The 21941-nt window shown below is 35.3% G+C and overlaps 1 protein-coding gene across 1 annotated transcript in view; it reads right to left on the minus strand.

Moving 5' to 3' along the window:
- Positions 1 to 504: 504 nt before the first annotated feature.
- The window catches only part of ASUN (asunder spermatogenesis regulator), a 51982-nt gene continuing 30545 nt past the window's right edge, over positions 505 to 21941 (minus strand). Inside the window, exons 6-15 of the mRNA XM_006895087.1 lie at positions 20620 to 20704; positions 8016 to 8105; positions 7726 to 7815; positions 6728 to 6906; positions 5511 to 5681; positions 5115 to 5269; positions 4552 to 4782; positions 3352 to 3491; positions 1502 to 1637; positions 505 to 845 (exon numbers count right to left, since the gene is read on the minus strand). Of these exons, the coding sequence (XP_006895149.1) occupies positions 806 to 845; positions 1502 to 1637; positions 3352 to 3491; positions 4552 to 4782; positions 5115 to 5269; positions 5511 to 5681; positions 6728 to 6906; positions 7726 to 7815; positions 8016 to 8105; positions 20620 to 20704 (1317 nt within the window). The 3' untranslated portion in view covers positions 505 to 805. The remainder of the gene's footprint in view (positions 846 to 1501; positions 1638 to 3351; positions 3492 to 4551; positions 4783 to 5114; positions 5270 to 5510; positions 5682 to 6727; positions 6907 to 7725; positions 7816 to 8015; positions 8106 to 20619; positions 20705 to 21941) is intronic.

The following is a 21941-nucleotide window of genomic DNA, read 5'->3' on the forward strand; positions in this document are numbered from 1 at the left end:
ATAGGAAGAAGGCTCACCAAGAATACACCATATAACCATGGCATTTTGAGACAAGGAATCCAAGATTCTAATCAGTGATAAAAATAAACCTAAGAACCATTAACTTACATTCTTTCTAAGTCTCACTTAGTGAGAAAAACAAATAACCTAGGAAACTTTAATATATATTCCTTCAAAGTCTGCAAAGTAATCTTTATGCTTCTCTCTCTATATGAAAAGTCAGTAGAGGATGAATGTTTAGCAGAGAAAAATAAAATACATAACATTCAACACTTATAAATACATCATATATGTGAAGAACAACTTAAAGTAAAACAGAAAACAAACAAAAATATTTAAAAACCCCAAAACATGACTGCACATGATGCAGATTAACAGGAAATAGTTTATATTAAATACTGTAAATTTCATGTAAGCTCATAAAATTTGAAAAAAATTTCTAAATATCATTGTCAATCATTAAATAAGTATCTTTTTTTCTAAAGCAACACTCAAATATTGTGTATTTCAGATCTCTCAACAGCTTTATTTGGCAAAGACAAGCCCAAGAGTTTTTTAAAAAAAATTTTCAGAGGGAACATCCTTTACCATAAAATAAATTTGTGCAGTTTGGAAGGACAAATCTAAAATTTATATTTTTGACATATGTGCCAATTTTACAATTAGTACAAAAAAGATAAAGTTAGCTGAAATTTTTAAAAATGTAAAAATCAGTCCAAGCAACAGAACTATACAATCTTGTAAAAGTACTTATATCAAATTCTGCACAAAATATTTTTGCAATATACTAATTTAGTTCAAGTCTCTATTGTCGGCTGGCTTTCCCATTTTCTGTTGGCTCCATCCTGAAAAATCAAAGAGGGGTGGGGAGATGGAAAATTAGTAAAATAAAGCTTTCATTAACTACTCATAGATTTTCTTTTCAATTATATTTCACATGCAAATTGCAACAGAAGGACCTCAGTACCAGAAAAAGACTAATGTTGTTCTAATTAATTCAATTCCCTCATTTTGCAGTTAAGTGAAAATTGTGTGTCAGAAAGACTGCTTGTCTTATTATAGTGTACCTTTCTATATAAAAATGCCATTAAAGAAACCCTTCAGATACATTGCATCTTTAATAATAATGTTTTGATGTACACTGTAAAATAGCAACCATCTGTTGCTACAATCTACTATATGCTCCTCAGTATTTTAATATAACAAGCTTTACAGTGGTGGGCTACAACTGTAACTATAAGCTGTACATAATTTGGGCATTTTTAACCCAATATCTGCATCAAAAAAAAAAAACAACACTCTAAGGAACAAATATTTTCAAACCAGAGTTACAATCCATATGACTGCACTTTCAAGGTACCAAGAATAAAATAAATTTTTTTTCTACTTAAAAGTAATATTTCACCAGCTTAGTTCGAGATAGAGTACTTTTTCACATTGTTTATTATAGTGCCAAACATGCAATTATTATAACAAATTTCTGTGATAAATAAATACAAACCCATTTTCTTCCTTAAGATGTTGATATAACTCAGCTCTGTTATTAACAGAGTTCAAACGCCCAGCAAACTCCTGATGTTTTCTGGAATTGGCAGTATTAATTCTATTACTCCACAAAGATAGCAAAGACACTGGCCCTGGTATAATATGTCAAAGAGAAAAAAAGATCCAAGTAATTTATTATTTTTAAATCTATAAATTTAACATATTTAACTTATATTGTTCAGTTTCTAAATTAGAAGTATTCTTTTTCCCCTTCTTCTACTCTAGAAAGAAAATCTTTTAACTCTTTAAAGTTGGCTTGGAGTAATTTATTATTTTAAAATATACAAATTTAATGTGACAAATTTGCTGATACCATCTTGAGAAAGGACACTAAATAAAGATGTTGAAGATCTGACATGTCTAGAAATCTCTTTAATCCTAATTTTTACTTCAGATGTATAATCTGTCTAGACATAAAATTCCACAATTAAAAAATACTGCATTTTCAGCAATACTTTTTGAGAAGTCTGAAGATCTTCTATTTCTTTTTTTTACTTTTAAAATTTTTATTTTAATGAAAGTTTACAGAATTTGGATTTCCATTCATTCTTGGTTGCACACACTGCCTACCCCTCCCCCCAGTTCACTTTTCTCTTTGCAAAGTGAAAAAAAAAAATTCTTTCATTGTTCTACAATCTCCCCCCGCTGCCAAATCCACTCCACTATGCAGCTTTCATTCTGGACTCTTGTCATGACAATAATACCAAATCCTATGTTCCTCCTTAACAGTTCTCTCCCTCATCTATTTCAATGCAGTATACATTATTTATCCCATCTTAGTTTCCCCTCAACCCTGATGTCAATCCCACTTTACAACAGTGGTACCATGCAGTATTCCTGATTCTTTGTATATGATCTAGTCTCTCTTTGGAAACACAGAATAACTGTTAGGCCCCCAAAATCAAAACTCAAACTGGTTCCCAATGAGTCAATTCTGACTCACAGTACTGCATGTGTGTCAGAGTAGAACTGTGCTCCATGGAGACTGTAAGGATTGCTATTTTGAAAGCAGATCACCAGGCATTACTTCTGAGGTGCCTGTGAGTGGATCTGAATCAAGAATCCTTTGTTAAATTAGTAGCCAAGGACTTTACCATTGCTGTCATCACCCAGGGAAGGTAATATACAATGGGATTATAGAAAAAGCAAATTAAGTTTATTTTCTCCTAGAATAAACTGTCAGCTATGGTAAACTCACCTGCTCTGAAGTCTTTTGACTTCAAGGGAGATTTTTCTGTATTAGAGTTAAGATATAAGATAGTCCTTTTCAGTATGTCATTTCCCATTTATCCTAAAGGCAAGTCTACTTTACCTTCAAGTACACAAAGACCTAGAATAATTTCAAACCCAAAGTGATGTCTAGAATTCCTTCAAGAGGAAATAAAATATTTCAGGTTGTAAAAAGAATTAGAAAACCTTACAATGAGAATATTGTTTAAAATAACATCATCAATAAAATTTATTTAAAACATATTTATCGTACCAATAAATAAGTGATACTTGATCCTTTCCTAGTATCAATTAGATTTCAGAGTTTAGGAAAAGAAAATACACTCAACTTCACATAATTATAATTTTTAAAATCTGACTTTATATTAAAACTACTTATTTTTTCAAAGGCTTTATCAATCAAAAATTATACCATTTTTCTTTTAATGTTGACAAATACATTTTCCAAGACAGTCAATACTTCATCCAGGCACACCCACAAGCTCATCCTCACACACAGCAGAACAGTCACCACCATACACAGCAGTGCAACACTGGAAGACTCTTCACAAACAGTAAACCACAGTTCTACCTTACCTTTTGATTTTTCCACTGGCGGAGTCTCATCTATTTCAATAAGAGGTTTCTTGTTTGGTGGTTCTGGGGAATCTGGTGAATCTTTTATGATCTCAGCTTCAGCCAACTCTTCTTTTCCACGTTCTAAAATTCCTTTTAATCTTCAAGGTGATACAGTGAATTCCAAAGTTAAAATTTTCAGTTCTCCAAACGGTTTAACAATGAAACTAGATTTTGTATTTGAGTTTTTATAAAAGATAACTGCTCATAAACTTCATAGCTAAAGCTAGAGATTAATCAGAAGCTAAATCTCAATCTACACTCAAATGAGAAAACTCAATGAACTAAACACAAATTTCCATTTTTCTTCATAATAACACTGTAATTCAGTTAGCTGTAAACTTTTAAAAAAATATTTAATAAACAAAACGGTGTCTTTGATATTTGAAGTTCATAAAGCAAATACTGATACAAAACATGCACTGAATTTTCAGAAGCTGCACTGAGTAAATCTACAGCAAAAGACCTCTTTGAAGTGTAATTTTGAAGACTATGGTATGTCTGATAGCATTTTCAAACACCTCATACACAAGTGAAAACTGGACAATGAATATGGAAGGTGGGAAAAAAAAATTGATGCCTATGCATTGTAGTGCTGGTGAAGAATATTGAATATACCATCAATCACCAAAAGAACAAACAAATCCATCTTGGAAGAAGTCCAGTGTTCTTTAGCAGTAAAGATGCTGGGAATGTGTCTCACATACTATTAGGAGGGGACAGTCCCTGGAAAAGGACATGAAGTTTAGAAAAGAGTTAGCCAAAGAGAGGAAGGTCCTTCCTTGTAAGACAGAATGACCAGTGACTGCTTAAGTGCAATGGACATTGTGAGGATGGTGCGGGATCAAGCAGGCCGAGGTTTCATTCTGTTGTACACAGGGTGGCAGACAGCTGGAAGTAACACAAGGACACCTAACACCAGTACCACCACCATAATCTTTATCTCTAACACACACACGTGTCACACTTTTGTTAGCCTAATAAACATTACTGAAATGAAAAAAAATAATAATAAAAAACTGAAATTTTAAGAGAAAAGCTGTTAAAATGGAAATAAACCCATTACATCAACTACGACCGTATTAAATGACAATTGAATGTTCAAACATGCTACATGCAGAATGCAGTATGCCAATGAGTGTATTACTGCCCAGTAGTTACCTCTCTGAATCTTGCCAAGGTTTCTCTTGTTCATAATCTTTCACCGCTTTCTCAGACTTGTCCTCTTTATCCTCCCTCTTTCTTCCTCGCTTCTTTCTTTCCTCTTCTTCTGGGGGTTTGCTCCTACACGCCATCAGACATTCCAAAACTCTTTGATGTTTCTCTGAATTGTTAATATGGGCTCTAACAAGAGTTTCTAATTCATTCCACATGATACGGTATTGTTCATCTCTATGGGAAAGAAGATTACAACTGACAGTTTCTTAGAAACACTCAAAGAAATATTAAATTGCAACTTGCTACTGGAAAAGGGAAAAAAATAAACAATTCTTTTTATAAGCCTTCTTCCCTAGAGTTGACTGAGACTAAAAATAACATCATATATTTCACAGTAGAACAATATACTCCACAGGGTTCAGTTAATGGTGAAACTGTATATTAAAATGCACCAAATTCTGCAAGTCTACTAACTTCTCAACTCTGAATGCACGCACCCAAGCAACAAACATATCATTTGTAGCAAGTTAACATAATATATCAAGAAAGTGAGAGGGGATAACTACCTTTTAGGGCCTTTTCCTCTTGTACCAACTGTGGAAATGGGAAGAGGGTCATTTTTCCTTTCCATATCAACTAAGTTGTATATTGTTTTTTGACAATTTAACACATCCTCTTCTGTCAAAGATTCTTTCACAATAACACTGGCTAATGGAACTACCTGTTGGGATTTTTTTTTGAAAGAAAAATAAATATCAAAGCATCTATGCAAAATTTAAACTGATCTTAAAGTTATCATGTCAAGAGAATCTACAACACATAAATTTTCAGTAACTTTCTGTAGCAAATACATATTTAATTATTTGCTTGACAAGTCACATAAATAACATGTCTTCTAGATTGTTTTTTTAAAAACTATAGAGCTAATCTAGCAGAAAAATTGAAATTAATAAGCTACTTACCGCTTGCATGTTGAAAATGGTGGTTTGTGAGATAATCATAGGCCAGTAACGGGTATGTTTTTCTAATTGATCTTTTGCTCGTTCCAAAGGGATCTCAAGACATCCATCGATTTTATATCTGGGGTCTAGAAAAGGAGTTAATCTGTTTTCCCTCATAAATTCACCAAAATCCTAATGATAACCAAATAAGAAAAAATTAGAATCTATTCTCTGATGTTTAATTATGGGTTACAAGTCAAAGCCTGTCTCCCTGATAGGTTCCTCACTGTGGTATGCAGCAAAGCATTTTCTCTAACACCTCTCTGCCACCATTGTTTATTTTTCGTTTTGAACATGACACCTATCAGCTTTTACACACTGAAGGTGAAAAATGCATCAAACAGAATGTATTCCTGGTATTTCCACTTTTTAAAAGCCAAGGAACACTCATTTTTATCATTTCTATTTTTACTCTTTCCTATCATCAAAAAATAAAAACTTAAGCTAATCATATCAGAAGATCAATTCATCTGCTTGAAAATTATCTGGACATAATATTAAAATGTGAACAGAACTTATCTCTGAACAATGGAATGAAATAATTTTAAAAAATTTCTGTACTATCTTTTTTATAATTACTATTTATTACTATATTTTCCTAAAAAATGTATTTAGGTAATAATTTTTAAAACCTAATAAAAAACCAATTACTTAATAGTACTCAACACTGGTTTACCATATGTATTTACATATTACCACATTTTATTTTCATAACCACCTTAAGAAAAAACAATTATGAAAGATCAAACAGAAAAAAATTAAAATCAGAAAATAAAATTTCTTTCTAAAAGAAAAATGGTTTCCTTTTATGTTAGACCATTCCCTTCCCAACAGTACAATATCTAATACTATTCTATCAAAACAGTAGCAATACAAACATGCAAATGTTTAAGCTAATTATTTAGGCCTAGAAATTAAGTTTTACCTAAAATATTAGTTCAGATCAATTTCCTATATTTTCAGTGTGTCATCACATGTATCTCATTAACCAACTATATAGAGAACACTACAGTGATAAGTAGATCTTTGGGCAAATACTGCAAGAAATTTACTTAAGTAAAATTAACTTTTATCAAATCTCATTTTGTCAAACTCAAGAATATCAGATACCCAGTGAATACTTTTGATGAATGACTATTGACTCAAGACACAGGATATACAGATTATAAGAGTCTTACTGTAATCCGGTAGTCTGTAACTCTTCCTCCACACCCTTCACTAATTGAAGGAGGATCTTCTAAAATGGACCGAGAACTGCTGAGGACGTGCAGAAAAATCTCTCCTCCGTGGCTACTTAGCATATGACTGATGACTTTGGAACCTGACTTTCGTGGTTGTTCTAATAAAACAGAACGACCTGGCAAAGCAAGATTATTATATCAATAATGAAATCAATGGACTTTTTTAATATTTTGATCTAGATTTTCATTTTTCCCTATATTTTAACCAGCACTGCTAGTTTATTATAGCTACATTTCAATTCATAAAAATCTAAATGCCAGCTTTGACTATCTCTTGGATACTCCAAGCTACACTGATGCTTTAGAGTAGCTCCAAAATCTAGTGGGCCATAAATATTACTGATAGAGCTTATAGATTGAGGCAATAATTTTGATTAAAAACCAAATGCAATCATTTATATGAAAGAATGCAATACTACAATATTCCAGTATTAGATATATAATATTGATTTAAGATAAATTCACATATACTCTGTGGTTTTTTGCTTAAAATGTAAATCATTAAATTTGGACACATTCAAAATTCAATTCCAGTTGCCATCGAGTTGATTTAAAAAATTTAGCAAAGAAAAAGTTTGTATTATTTTATGCTAAACACAAAATAAAACCTTATTTTAAACTCTAAAAGACTAAAGATTTAAGATACTAGTACTTAAATAGTTATACTTAAAATATACATTAAATGTGCATTACATTAAATACATTAAAAATTAGACATAAAAGTTATCTTAGTTTTACACTTTAAATAAAATTTGAAAACCTAAAAAAAACTGTTAAAAACTATTTCAAACTATATAACTTGAAAACAGTTACTAGAGGAAGGAGAAGAACTGGCTAATCTATATTGAAGAAAGTAACTATAGATTTCAAGAGTTCATATTTCCATATATTCTCACTACCAATTTCACTTAAAGTAATTAAATGAGGACAGTTACCATTTAGAAGAAAATTAGTAAGGCAGGAAGAAGGTCTACTATTTACATCTACAGGTGAAATTCGATAAGCTCCAGTGCAATAGTGTAACTCTGAAATAGAAGAAAACACTGATTTGAAAGAATATAAAGGAATATTCATTCCTATACTTACAAGGAAAAAAAATCTGGTCATGAGCCCCTAAAACAATGAAAAACAGAATTTAAAAAATAAATAAATTCACTGAAATCTGCACAATTCTTAAAGAGCCTTTAATTTATTCTTTTTCTCAGAATTATTCTTAAATACCTACCAATGTTATTTGTCCTTGGTGTGCACCATTTTAATGTTATTGTCTCTTTAAATGGGCCTTCTCTACTGCTGCCACCTAAGTGGGTGTCTCCTTTAAAATTGAGAGAGAGAATATTAATATTACTAAACAGAATACAAACTTCAGATTATTTAAGGAAGCTTTCCAAAATAAAGGAAAATACTTCTCTAAGAGCCATCTTTTCAATGACATTCCTTAGAAAAATGCCAAATAAAGTGTGGATGTGAACTAGAATGGAAAATATTTCATTTTCCTTTAAAATTCTCTTTAGTTAAATTAATCTTTTTTAAGAGTCTACAACGGCTCCTCATCTCGTATTGGTAAAGGAAACAATAACATGGTTAAGTACACAGAGAAAGCATAAGGAAATTTAGATGTGCAACAATATCTAGTAACTGAATGAATAATAATGAATGCTATTTAAAAGAGATGTAAAACAAGGAATCAAAGCAGCAAATATATAAGGAGATATACCAATGAGCAATTTTTGCTGTAACAGAACTTAATGTGAAGGAAACAAATGTTTATAAATAATACCAAATGTAAAACTATGCAGCTGATGAAAAGTATACAGCACCATAAAAGCTTATACAGAGATATTTAAAATCTTTTTTTAGACATTAGGAGAGGCTTCCTTGAAAAGTGAAGACAAAAGATTGAGAAGAAACTGGTAAATGTGGAGAAAAGAGCACACTTTTATAGATGGTGTGGCAGGAAAGAGCATGAGGATTATCATATATGAGTGAACACAAGAAGACCTATACATTATAAAATAATTATGGAAATGAGGAGAGACCAGAGTATGCAAGGTCTTGGAAGGCATTTTAACAGTTCTTTCTCTGGTGGTTTAGAGGTAAAGAGTAATGCACAGAAGAAAGATGGGGAATCTCCCATGAGATTAAACTGGCTCTGAGAACCCACTGGAGGGTTTGCTGTGACTCAGTTTCAACTCATCAGTAAAACAACATATCCTAAGGACAACAGGAAAGAATTAGAGGATTTAAAGCTTGGCTTACACTAGAGGCAACATGGTTAGGATCAGCATTTTGTAAATTATTCTGGCTAATCATCCAGGAGTGGACAGAGGTATACTATTTAGAAAGATACTATTTTTCACAGTATTTCTGTAAAAAAATAATAGACTGAATAGAAGACCAGACAAATTATAGGATAATATTAAGGATTATCATCCATGAAGAGAGCAAAATTTGGAAACCAAAATGAAGGGAAGAAATGCCAAAATCAAAGAGGTGAACAGAAGATTTCAAAGGTTAGCTTGAGAACACAAAACAAAATATTATAAGAGAATGTTCTAAGAGATGGAGTTGAATAAGAAGGGAAGAATTTGCTTGGCATTTCTAAAGTTGAAAGAATTGAAAAGCAAATCCAAGCTTCGAGTTACAATACTAAGATACTATGGGCCAACTCTTGAACAATTCAGAAGCATCAAAAGAAGATGGTGAAAATACAGAGTGCCAAACAAAAACAACTGGTACTAAAAGCAATTGGTTGACACTAAAAAAAAAATTCAGGAAGTACATATGAACACGAGTCAATGGTAATGAAGAAATTCAAGTTGCACTGAGGGCCTTGGCAAAAAATAAGGAACCAGGAACTGATGGAATTCCAACTGATATGTCACAATTAAAAGACGCAGCCCTGGACATGCTCACCAGTCTATACAAGCAAATTTGGAGAACTGCTTGGTCAGTTGCCTGGAAGAGATCTGTATTTGTTCCCATTAACAAGAAAGGTGATCCAGCAGAATGTGCAAATTACTTAACAATACTAATATTATATGCAAGCAAAATACTGTTGAAGATCATATAAATACTCTAAGAACAAAGAACTGCCAGAAGTTCAAGCTGAGTCCAGAAGAGGCCATGGCACCAGGGATACCACTGCTGATGTTACATGGATCCTGGCTGAAAGCAGAGAATACCAGAAGAAAATCTATTTGTGTTTTATTGACTACAGAAAGGCATTTGACATTTGTATCCTAAGAAATTATGGCTAACACTGAGCAGAATGAGAATCCCCGAAGACTTAATTATGCCCCTACAAAACCTGTACCAGACCAAGAAGCTGCTGTCTTAACAGAGCAAGGAAACACTGTATGGTTTAAAGTCAAGAACGTTGTGTGTCAGTGTTGTGTCTTCACCATATTTATTTAATGTGTACACTGAACAAATCATTCAAGAAGCTTGACTCTGTGAAGAATGCAGTCTCAGGATTGGAAGAAGACTCAACAAACCTGACTTATGCAGATGACACAGCCTTGCTTGCCAAAAGTGAGGACTTGAAATGCTTTTTGCAGAAGACCAAAGACTATGTATGGACTGCACCTCAAAAGCAAGGCAAAAATCTTCACCATTGGATCGATAAGCAACATCATGACAGACGGAGAAAAAAAATTTTAAAATTTTCAATGATTTCATGTCACATTGATCCACAATCAATATCCTTGATACCAGCAGTCAGGAGATCAACAGATGTATAGTATTGGGCAAATCCATTGTCAGAGATCTCTATAGATTACTGAGAAGCAATGATGTTAGTCTGAAGACTAAAGTGCACTTGATTCAGGCCGTCGTGTTTTCAATAAAAAGATCAATGCAATGCCTCTGAGAGCTGGACAGTGAATAAGGAAGAACTGATGACTTTGAATTGTGATGCTGGAAAGAGTACTGAATATCCCACGGACTGGGAAAAGAACAAACAGGTGTATCTTGGAACAAGTGTAATCAGAATCCTCTTTGAAGCAAGGATGGTGAGGCTTCATCTGACATACTTTGGGCACGTTGTTGGGAGAGGCTATTTCCTGGTAAGGTGGAAGATCAAAAGAGCGGAAGACCTTCGACAAGATGTACTGACTGTGACTGCTGCAACAGGTGTGTCAGAGATGATGAGGATGGCACGGGATAGGACAAGGCTCAGATCTGCTGTTCACAGGGCTGCTCTGAGTACTACTTGACTCAACAGCACCTAACAACAACAGATCAGAGAGATGACAATGGTAGTAGAAATTTAGATGAGGAGGTATATGGGAGATGGTTAATTCATAACATTAAGAAATTGTGATGAAGATTTAATAATAATAAAGATGCTTCAAGATGACTTGGAGGTTTCTGTCTTAAATTAACTGGATAAACAAGAGGGCCATTCATAATGTTCAATAGGGAACATTAGAAGACTAGTTCAGGATTACATTTATAAATGGTTTTGAACATGTTACATTGTAGATGTCTCAAACAAAACAAAACATCATGAAACCTTTAAGAAATATCACAAGTGGATGGCTTTTACAAACAGGTAGTCATTTTGTCACAGTTTAGGAGGCTAGAAATCCAAAATCAGGGTGCCAACCAACCCTAAAGGAAGGCTTCCTCCTGTGAACTCTGTAGAAAGGTCCTTATCTCTTCTGAACTTCTGCTCCTGGACAATCTGCAAGAGGTTTGGCATCTCTCTTCTCTCATTGCCTATTTTTAGCTTGTTTTAATGTCTTTTAAATCTCAACAGAGACTGGTCCAAAATATACCCTATATAAAAGCATTTGATTGTACATATCATAACAAATCATGACTAACACAGAAAAGAACGGGAAGCCAAGAACATTTAATTGAGTTCATGTGAAACCAATATATAGATGAAAAAACTGTTGTCAGAATGAGGGAACACTGCATGGTTTAAAATGAAGAAAAGTGTGGTCAGGTTTATATGCTCCATCAATTCAATCTAAACTCTGAGCAAATCATTCAAGAAGCTAGACGATATGAAGAAGAATGTTGCATCAGGATCAGAAAAGACTCAACAGCAATCCGCTTATGACAAATGACAAATGCAAATGACAAAACCCTGCTTATTGAAAGTCAAAGACTTGAAACACCAGCTAAAGAAAAGCAAAGACGAAAAAAAAAAAAAAAAAAAAAAAAAAAAAAAAAAAAAAAAGCAAAGACTACATCCTTGAATATGGGTTACATCTTATCATTAAAAAAAATCCCAAAATCCAGACTATCAGACTAATAGGCAACATCATGATACGTGGAGGAAAAAACCTAAAAACCCCACAAATCTGTCAATTATTTCATTTGACTCCAAAATCAAAATCCGTAGTAATAGCAACCAATAAATCAAATGATGTGTTTCTCTAGGAAAATCTGCAATCAAGAACGTCTCTGGAGAACAAAAGAGCAATGATGTTTCTACACTAAGGCACACCTGATCCTGGGCAACTTATAGCTGGACAATGACTTAGAGAAGAACTGATGTTTTGGTGACAAAGAAGAGTACTGAGTATTCAACGGATTGCCCAAAGAACAAGTCTGTCTTGTAGAAAGTGCAGCCAAGGTGATCCTTAGAGGTGAGGATGGTGAAACCTGTGCCCAAATAATCTGGGCACGTTGTCAGTAGGGGCCAGTCCCTGGACAAAGACCTAAAGCTGGGAAAGGTGGAGGGTCGGATAAAAAGAGGAAAACGCACAGAAATATGGGTTGATACAATGACTGTAAAAAAGGGTTTGCGCATGTCAAAGATGGGGAGGATGGTGTAGGATAGGGCAAGTTTTAGATGTTTTGTCAATAGGGTCACCACGGAGCTCTGATAGCCTACTGGTAAGAATCTGTGCCACAATCCTGAAGGCATGCAGTTCAAATACGCCAGCTGCTCTGTGGGAGAAGGATGGGCAATATTCTCCCATATAATTATCTACCTCTGAAAACCCACTGGAAGGTTATCTACGGGTCAGATCCAACTCAACGGTAAACAACAACAAACAACAACATGAGTCATAATTACCTTGATGGTACCTAACAACAACAGTCCAGCTTCATTTATGTAACAATTTCATTCTCAAATAACATAAGCATAAAAAGTTATTCATTGCTGCTGAGTCAGTACTAACTCAGCTGATCCTCCAGCAAGTTTCTAAGACTGTAAAATTACAGGGGTTTAAGAATTACAAACTCCTGTAGTTGCTGTTGCTGCTGTGTACTATCGAGTTGGGTCAGACTCATAACTCACCCTCTTGCGGGGTCTGAGAAGCAATTAATCACATAGGAAGAGACTGCTCATCCTTCTCCTGAGGAGTAGCTGGTAGATTTGAACCACGTGCCTTTGGTATTGCAGCGCACTTTCTAAGAGGTTACAATTCAGTTCATTAACACGTGATCCCTCTGGTCTCTCAACACTCATGTCCTTGCCACATGTAAAAAACATACCAACCTCATCATATTATCTCAAAAACCTGAAATCAACGCCAAGTCCAAAAACCACCTTTTGAATTACCTAATGCAAATATTTCATCCTAAAACAGAGGTTCTCCTCATTTGGGAAACACAATTACGTTTCCAAAGCGCTATGGTGCTCCGGAATTCTCTCATACTTTGGACATACTGCTAGAAGATTTTCCTTGGAAATATCACATTTGGAAATGGGGAGGGGGTGTCAGCAAAAGAGAGAAAGACCCTCAATGAAACAGACTGACATGGTGACTACAGCAATGGGCGCAAGTGTATCAGAGATGGTGAGGATGGCGCAGAAAGGACAGGATACAGATCTGCTGTTTGTAAAGTGCCTATGAGTCATACTCAGCTTGACAGCACCTAATATTAACAACAACATCAGGGTGCATCTGTTTTGATAGGCATTTCTATTACAAACAGAAGAAACGGAAGACAAAGTCTAATAGGCACCAGAAAGTTTAAAATGCAGAAGAATTTTTTTTCTCAACATTTGAAAACAACTCCTTTTCAAGGACAGGAGCAAATGGGGGGGGGGGGTTGTGCGGGGAGAAGGGTGCAACAATGAATGAATGGAATTCCAAAATCTCTGTAGATGTTCATTGAAATGAAAAATAAACAACCTAAATTAAAAAAAAAAAATTACATTAGGTAAATGTGCTGAAAAAAGAACTTTTTAAAGAATTGTTGAACTCCATTATGCATTTTTTTACTACCAAAAGCCTTTCTAAACTTAAGAAAAACATTAAAACCATTAAGAGAGGGGGGGGAAAAAAGCCCAAAACATTTTGGCGATATTCCTGCCATTCAGGCTCTCAGTACTATCACATTCTCTGGATTTTCTGTGGAAGTCTCTTGACTTTGGGCTTCAGCTCCAATTTCCAGGCCCACTGGGAGGGCAACTCTGCTCCCGTGGATTTGGGTGGCCCTATTCTCTTATGCATCTGAGTGGCAAACCCTCAACCCCTACAGGTCTTCCACCAAGTGGAGATGGCAGCTCCATTTCCTAAGCTGGGAGCAGTGACCCTCTGACACACCTACACACCAGCCTGACACTTTAGAATGTACCTCACAAAGACTCAACTATTTGGAACCTTTGAAGGCTGTGGCCTCACCCTTTATAAGTGAGAAGGCCTAGCTTTCTACACTTTTCAATATTCTCCTGATCTCGAAGCTGTTCCAGAGACAATACATTTGTTTTCTTCGATGTCAATATATGTAGCTCTTTTGGCTTGCTTCCATTTATAGAATTCAAAGAGGCAAGACAGTGTTTTTTTCATTTTTCCTTTCTCCCTTTCAATCTAAACTGAAAAGCCTTCTGCTGTGGTAAATGGTCACAGCCATTAGTGACAGGCTTAATCTCATTAAGATTGTATAGTTATGCTCTTGGTGAACATTCTATGACAAATGTCTGTAGTTTCATAACAGAATTTCAACTCTGTAAGCTGTTTTCATAGTTCATTTTGAAGTTTATCTCTTCTCTCATCTTTTCCAACACAATTCAAAGGCCTTGATTCCTTTTCAGTCTGTCTTACTCATCTTCCAACTTTCAGATGCAAAGGAAAACTATGGTTGAAAAGATCATGGCTTAGGTCAGGCATACAACAAGTAATGCAATCCTTTTTAGTATTACAGAGAGGTCTTTGACAGCAGATTTTTCTAGTACAACATAATTTTTTTTTTATTTCTTGCCAAATGCTACCATGGGTGTTGATTTTGGAACCAAGTATAATTAAATAATTGACAAATCCAGTCTTTTCACCATCTGTCTTGATGATATTGTATTGGTCCAGTGGTCAGGATTTTTGGTTTGTGACAAAGAGATGAAATCCAGTCTTTGATGTTCTTCAGAAAATGTTTCAAATCTTTACTCTCCACCAGCAAGGTTTTGTCATTATCGTAACACAGGTCATGCATTAGTCTTCCTCTGATTCTGAAGCCAATTCATATAGTCCAGCTTCTTGAATTAAGTGCTCAGAATACAGATACAATGAATAAAGATGACAGAAGAATTGATGCCTCTGAATTGTGGTGCTGGAAAAGAGTACTGAATAGCCTATGGACTACCAAAAGAGCAAATAGGGAGCTCTGGTGGCCTAGTCGCAAGAAGCTGTGCTGCAATCCCAAAGGTACATGGTTCAAATCCACCATATGCTATGCAGGAGAAGAAGTGGCAATCTCCTCCTATGCCAGTTGGATCCAGATCTGATTAGATGCCACAGAACAAGAGGGGAAAAAAAACAACCCACCTCGAAGAAAAAAAAAAAAGAACAAGTACATCTGTCTTAGAGGAAGTGCAAGCAGGGTGGCTCCTTATCAGCAAGGGTGATGAAACTTCGTCTCACATACTTTGGGAATGTTACTATGAGGGGCCAGCCATTCCTTGGAAAAAGACATGCTGTGAATAGGGGTAGGGGGGGAAAGACTCAACAAGAAAGATTAACACAGTAACTACAACAATAGGTCAAGCATTTCAGAGATAGTGAGAAGGGTACAGGATAAGGCAAGGTTCAGATCTACTGTTCACAGAATTGCTAGGAATTTTAATGATTCAATGACACCTAACAACGTTCCTCTTGCATTTTTCTGTAAGTGGCACAGAGAAATCATGTACCTTTCAAGATCTTGCTTAAAATAAAAACAAAAAACTCCCAAACTATCAGCCAGCCAAGTTCATCACTTTCAAGTTCTACCTTCAACCAAACATTTGAACATAAGTCAGACACTTTACTATTAGTGCACAAAACTTTCCTACACTCTCCCATTACATGTTCACTGCTTTCTTTTAAAGACTCTGTGGTGTTAGCTTAAAAGCATGGGTTTTCTAGTCATTACATTGGCTCCTCTGGTGTCCAGATACCTTAACTGCAGAAATATGGTCTTCCAAATCATCAGTAGCTGTGGGACTAGGATAAGAGTGAGACAGTGTGTCCCACAGTGGGCAGCAAGACTTGAGGGAGACTGGAGCATGACCCTGGTGAGAGCAAGACCCTGGTGGGGAGACCCTGATGATGGTGGTGAAAAAGACTGTGGTACTGCTGGGGAGAAACTATGGCAAGGTGTTACCAGAGGATCTCTGAGATAAAGGCCACAGTTAAAGATTTTGCTGTTCTTGCCAGATGATGAAAGAAAAAGCTGACTGCCAAACTGAAATAGGAGCCTGGACTAATTGAGGAATTGTGCCTTGGGACTTATGGACTAAAACCTGTACTCGCACTGGATGATATTCTTTGCCTGTCTCACTCTCCAACTTAATTTCTTAATAAATCACTCTCAGAACCCTACAACTGTGAGTAGAGTTTGTAAATTAACAGTGAATATTGAATATGAATAATGACTGAAAGAAAGAAGTACAGGAGCATAGGGAGTGGGCATGTCTGACTGCACAGCTGTTTGCTGCCATGGATATTACTGATGGGGACTGTTTCCCTTTATAAAGTGAGTAGAAGTCAGACCATGTTCCATCCACTCCTTTTACAAATAGTGTCAGAAATGGGATTTGTTGTTTCAGACACTCAGAAATAAGGTTTGCTTTTGTGAATGTGGGGGCTTGGGAAGATGTACAGTTAAAATGGCTACTGTTTCTTTCTATAAAGTGGGTGAGTCAACCCCAAAGATTACTTTTGCTGCTTTTTTTTTTTTACTTTTGGGTTTGTGTTTTTTTTTTTGGTTTTTTTTTTTGGTTTTTTTTTTTACTTTTGCTGCTTTTAAGAAAGAAAGAAAAGTTGAGAGCTACTTCATGGCTTGAGGTAAAAGGGTAGAGAATGAACTTGAAACTTAATTCCTTGAAAGGTTTATGTTTTAAGATTTTGTTTATTTAACTTTACGAATATTACTCTTTCTGGATTGTGGATTTTTTTGTTCATGTAGTAATATTAAGATATACTGTAAAATGATTACGATTTTTCTTCAAAGTATGATATACTTGATGGATATTGCTGTAGCAATGTTAATGAATAATGAATGTTATAATGATGGGACACACATAATACAGAGGAAAAATATAAGTCAGTTGGACATTAATCAGAAATTCAAAAAGGGAAAATCTACTCTAAACAAATGTCTGTTGTAAGTATTAGAAATTTGCATAGAGTGTGGAACTTACCCTAAGAAAGATTAAGCCCTACCCAGTACTTCCTGAGGTGAGTTACATTTGAAAGAAGTAGAAAAAGAGAGACTTTGCCAATGAACAGTGGCAAAGTAAAGCTGATGAGTGTGCTTAATTCACGCTGACCACCTGGATCTCCTTGTGAGATGAAGGAGGAAGTATGAGAACTCTTTATCCAGGACTTTAAAGTTAAAAGAAGCTGGTTAGTATGCTCAACTTGTGGTGACCACCTGGTTTCATGTGATAAGTAGAAGTGGGAGATACACAGTAATGAAGAGACAGGCTGCATTTGGTTCCTTCTGCATGGTCCACCTAGCACGATGAATGGATAAATGAAGATGAGTTATTGGTTTGTGGAACAGGAATCCTGATGATCCCTGACATGCTGACTTGGCCACTATGGGACTGAGGCTGAGTAAGGGGACCAGCCAGTCTGAAACATAGTAGGAAGTGTGGACTCCTGTTTGTGGCTGATGTCTATTTGGATCTAGCCACAATGGCTAGGGATATACTGACTAAAACCCAACCAGATGAAGAAAAGATGTTTCATTCTGAGCTAGTGCTGATTACTGTTATCTGACGGTTTGCTCTGGACTGGACCTTTGGTTATAGATGGAGATGCTGAAAGTTTCAAATATAACAGAAGATTCTTCAGAGAAAAGGTTATGCTTGTTTCCTCAGAGTTCTTGTTTTTTGATAGGTTTGGGCAAATGAGAAACTGACTTATCTAAAATGCAGGCATTAAGACATAATGAGTGAAGTAGCTGGCTTACGTAGTTCCCTAAATGCACATGATGGTAAGAGGAAGTCTGGTATTTCAGAAAATAAGAAATAATGGCTGGGCAAGCTCTGATGGCCAAATGGCAAGAAGATGCACTGTAATCCCAAAGGTGAGCGGTTCAAATCCACCAGATGCTTTGCTGGAGAAGGAGGAACAATCTCCTCTTGTACCAGTCAAATCTGATTTGACGGTACACACACACAAGTAATAAAAATAAAATGGAAAAGAAAATAGACCTTTTAAAGGAAAAAAAGAAATAATGGCTGGAAAAGCCAGGGAGTAGGCTGCAGTGTTAGCTTAAAAGTTGAATTTTCAAGCTATTGTATTGGTCCCCTCTGGTCTCCAGCCACCCTAACTGTAGACACACGGTCTTGCAAATCAACAGTTTTGGGACCAGAATAAGAGAATGCTTCCCACACTAGGCAGCAAGCCTTGAGTGAGGCTGGAGCATGATCTTGGTCAGAGTGAGACCCTGGTGATGGTGGTGAAGGGATTGGCATTGCTGTGGAAAAACTGTGGCAAGACGTTACCAATGGAGCCGAGATAAAGGTCACAGTCAAACATTTTACTGTTCTTGCTGGATGACAGAAGAAAAAACTGACTGCTAAACTGAAATTGGACCCTGGATTAACTGGTGAATTGTGCCTTGGGACTACCAGACTAAAACTTAAGACTTGCATTGGGTAATACTTTTGCCTACCCACACTCCAACTTACTTTCCTAATAAACCCCACTCTCAGTACCCCACAAATGTGAATAAACAATATCTGTGAGTCAACAATAAACACTGGTCTCGAATGACTAGTAGAAAGAGGTGCAGGAGCATGGGGAGGTGGCATGTCTGACCAAGGAGCTATCTGTTTGCTGCTATGGCTATTAACAATTGGGACAGTTCCCCTTCATGAAAATGGTAGAAGTCAGGTTCATCTACCACTCTCACATCTCATCTGCTCCTTTTACAGCCTTTTAGAAGCACATTTAGCAGCTAAACTAGCAACATTCTGTTAATGGCACCATATGTATGCTGTAAAATGAGAGAGATTTTCTTTATAAGTTACCACTTCCTTCTGAGCTCTCAAAAAACTGCCTCTGGTATCTATCATTCTACTTCGCATCTCTTCACATAATCTAGGCTTCTCTAGTAGGCACCTGATAATCTTCTAATCTTACTCAATTCCAAAACAGCTTTTATACTTTAGCTATCTGTTAGAGCATTACTCCACTCATTTATTGTCAAATTCTGTCTTGTTATTTAGTGCTGCTCTAACAGATATACCACAAATAGATGGTTTTAAAAAAACACAAAGTTCTTTTCTCACAGTTTAGGAAGATAGAAGTCTAAATGAAGATTCCGGCTCTACAGAAGGCTTTCCCTTTTCTACCTGCTCTGGAAAAATGTTTTTCTTTTCTGAGCTGCTCTTCCTGGACAATCTTCCTGTAGCTGGACATGGACATTCTTCTCTCACTTGTTTAATCTCCTTTCTATATCAAAAGAAGTTGACTCAAGATATATTTTACACTTATCCTGTCTCATTATAACATAAAAAAGAACCCATTCCCAAAATGGGATTATAATCCTAGGCACAGAGGTTAGGAACTACAATTGATACTTTGGGGGTCACAACTCAATCCCTAGCATGTATTCAATATGATCAAAGTAAATAATTTCATTCTCTGATAGCTTCACTTTACATAGGTAATATTTTTAAAGGATTAGTTAGGTATCAAAACCTAAAGGCACTTAGAACGTCCCTCAAATCTTGCAATTTCATTTAATTTTAGGATTGGATGGAGTATTAGTTTATACAGTTCAGCACCTGTAATTTATAGGTGTACAAAATGAAGTCTGGAAACTTCATATGAGGGCTTATAAGTCAGTGACTGAACTGGAATTAAACTCTGATCTTATTTCTTAAGCATGCTAACAAAGTGGCCAAAAAAAATTATTTCAAAGGTGAGGTATACTGACTGAAATAATCTTTAGAGAGAAAAACAAGCTTCGATTTCAGAGATATTGTTATATACCATTGATTAAGACCAACTTATAGCTGACCCTCCAGTGGATTTTCAGAGCTAGTTAGTCACATGAATGGAAACTTCCCATCCTAGGATTTGAACTACATGCCTTTAGCTTGGAAGTGCAACTCCTTACCTCTAAGCCACCAGAGTGCCCTAAATTTCAGAACACTTACTTTATATAACTCTTTTATACATGTTTCAGGTCTCTCTCCTTTCTTGCTTGCAAAACAGAAGGAATGACATGATGATAATGGCTAGCTTTCTCTACATTTTTTTCCATTAGCCTGTTTTTCTCCAGGTAAATTCTACGTAACATTAGGTTCCATCAGATAAGTATGGAAGGGCTGAACTAAAACAACTGAACAGGCTTATTTACTTAAAAACTTCTCAGAAGTATTAATATTTTTTTTTTTTTTACAAAACACTATGTCACATACTTACCACTTTTCAGGAAATCTACATGTGCATCTTTATGATGAAGCAGCTCCACATCATAATTAGCAGATGTGTTAGCATGTTGTTCTTCCTTAAAGCAAATTTTAAAAGAGTTGAAGTAATTCAGGTTTGCTTTTAAAATAATACATTATTAATTATTCATTTTTCTTTTTGCTTAAAATAATATCAAATACACCAAATAATAATTGGAAATAATAATGAATAGTTTGCTCAGTAACTAATCTATTTAAAGATGCACAGTTTTCCATAGGAATATGAATATATAAAAACTACTGGCTACATGTTGCTAATAAAATAAATAATTTTTCATTATGTCAGAATTAGTACAGATGCCTAATCCAGAAATTTCAGGAATTTATTTTTTCTCTAGATGCATTGTCTTGACAACATTTTTACATAAAATATAATTATAATAACTTCTACAAATTAAATAACAAAGAGTTGTTTAAAGGAAAAAGCATCTTTAAATATGTAAGGCAAACAAACACTATACAAAATAGTAAATACAGACGTTTAAACAAGTGTGGCAACTTGTTTTCACTCAATAGGAGGAAGGAATCTCAACGTTATATATTTACCAAAAAGGACCAAGATCGAAGGGAGAATCACACCAGGAGCAAACAAATACAGTCAAAGTTATCGGGTGAGGTATTTGTCACCCTGAGATTGTTTTGTTTTTTTTTTATCTAGTAAAATTATATGGAGAAAGATATATATACTATAGTGCATCAAGCATTTTTTAGCTAATGTTACAAGAAAACAGGAGTCCTGGTAGTTCAGTGGTTAAGCACTTGGCTGCTGAACAATAGATTAGTCATTTAACTCCACTGGCCATTCTAAGGGAAAAAGAAGAGCCAATTGCTTCCATAGAGATTAGAGCCATAGAAACTTTTTATACAGAGCTTAGACTTTGCCTTACAGTGTTGTTATGTTGCTATGAGTCTATATCAACTCAAAGGCAGCAGTGTTGTTTTTTTTAAATTATGCTTTTTTACTTGGTAATTGTTTCTCTATCTAAAAGAGTCTACTGAGGAAGCCTACAATTTCTACCAAAGAATTAGCCTAAGGTATTAGAAGGAAAATAATAAAAAGACAGTATTTCTCATGTTCACTGTATGGGAGCAAAAAACCGAAACTGGAGTACGTAAGAAAACCAATTTGAATTTTTAGATATTATAGCTACCATGTAATTTTAGACATAATACAATTCAAGTCTACTCAATAAAAAGGAGCATACTCACTACATGCCAGAGACTGGGCTAGTTCCAGAAACATAATAACTGTTTGCAAAAGATTCCTATAGAAAT

This window comes from Elephantulus edwardii, unplaced genomic scaffold, assembly GCF_000299155.1.
Source record: "Elephantulus edwardii isolate Elephantulus edwardi_28Jun2011 unplaced genomic scaffold, EleEdw1.0 scaffold00157, whole genome shotgun sequence".
Taxonomy (NCBI): domain Eukaryota; kingdom Metazoa; phylum Chordata; class Mammalia; order Macroscelidea; family Macroscelididae; genus Elephantulus; species Elephantulus edwardii.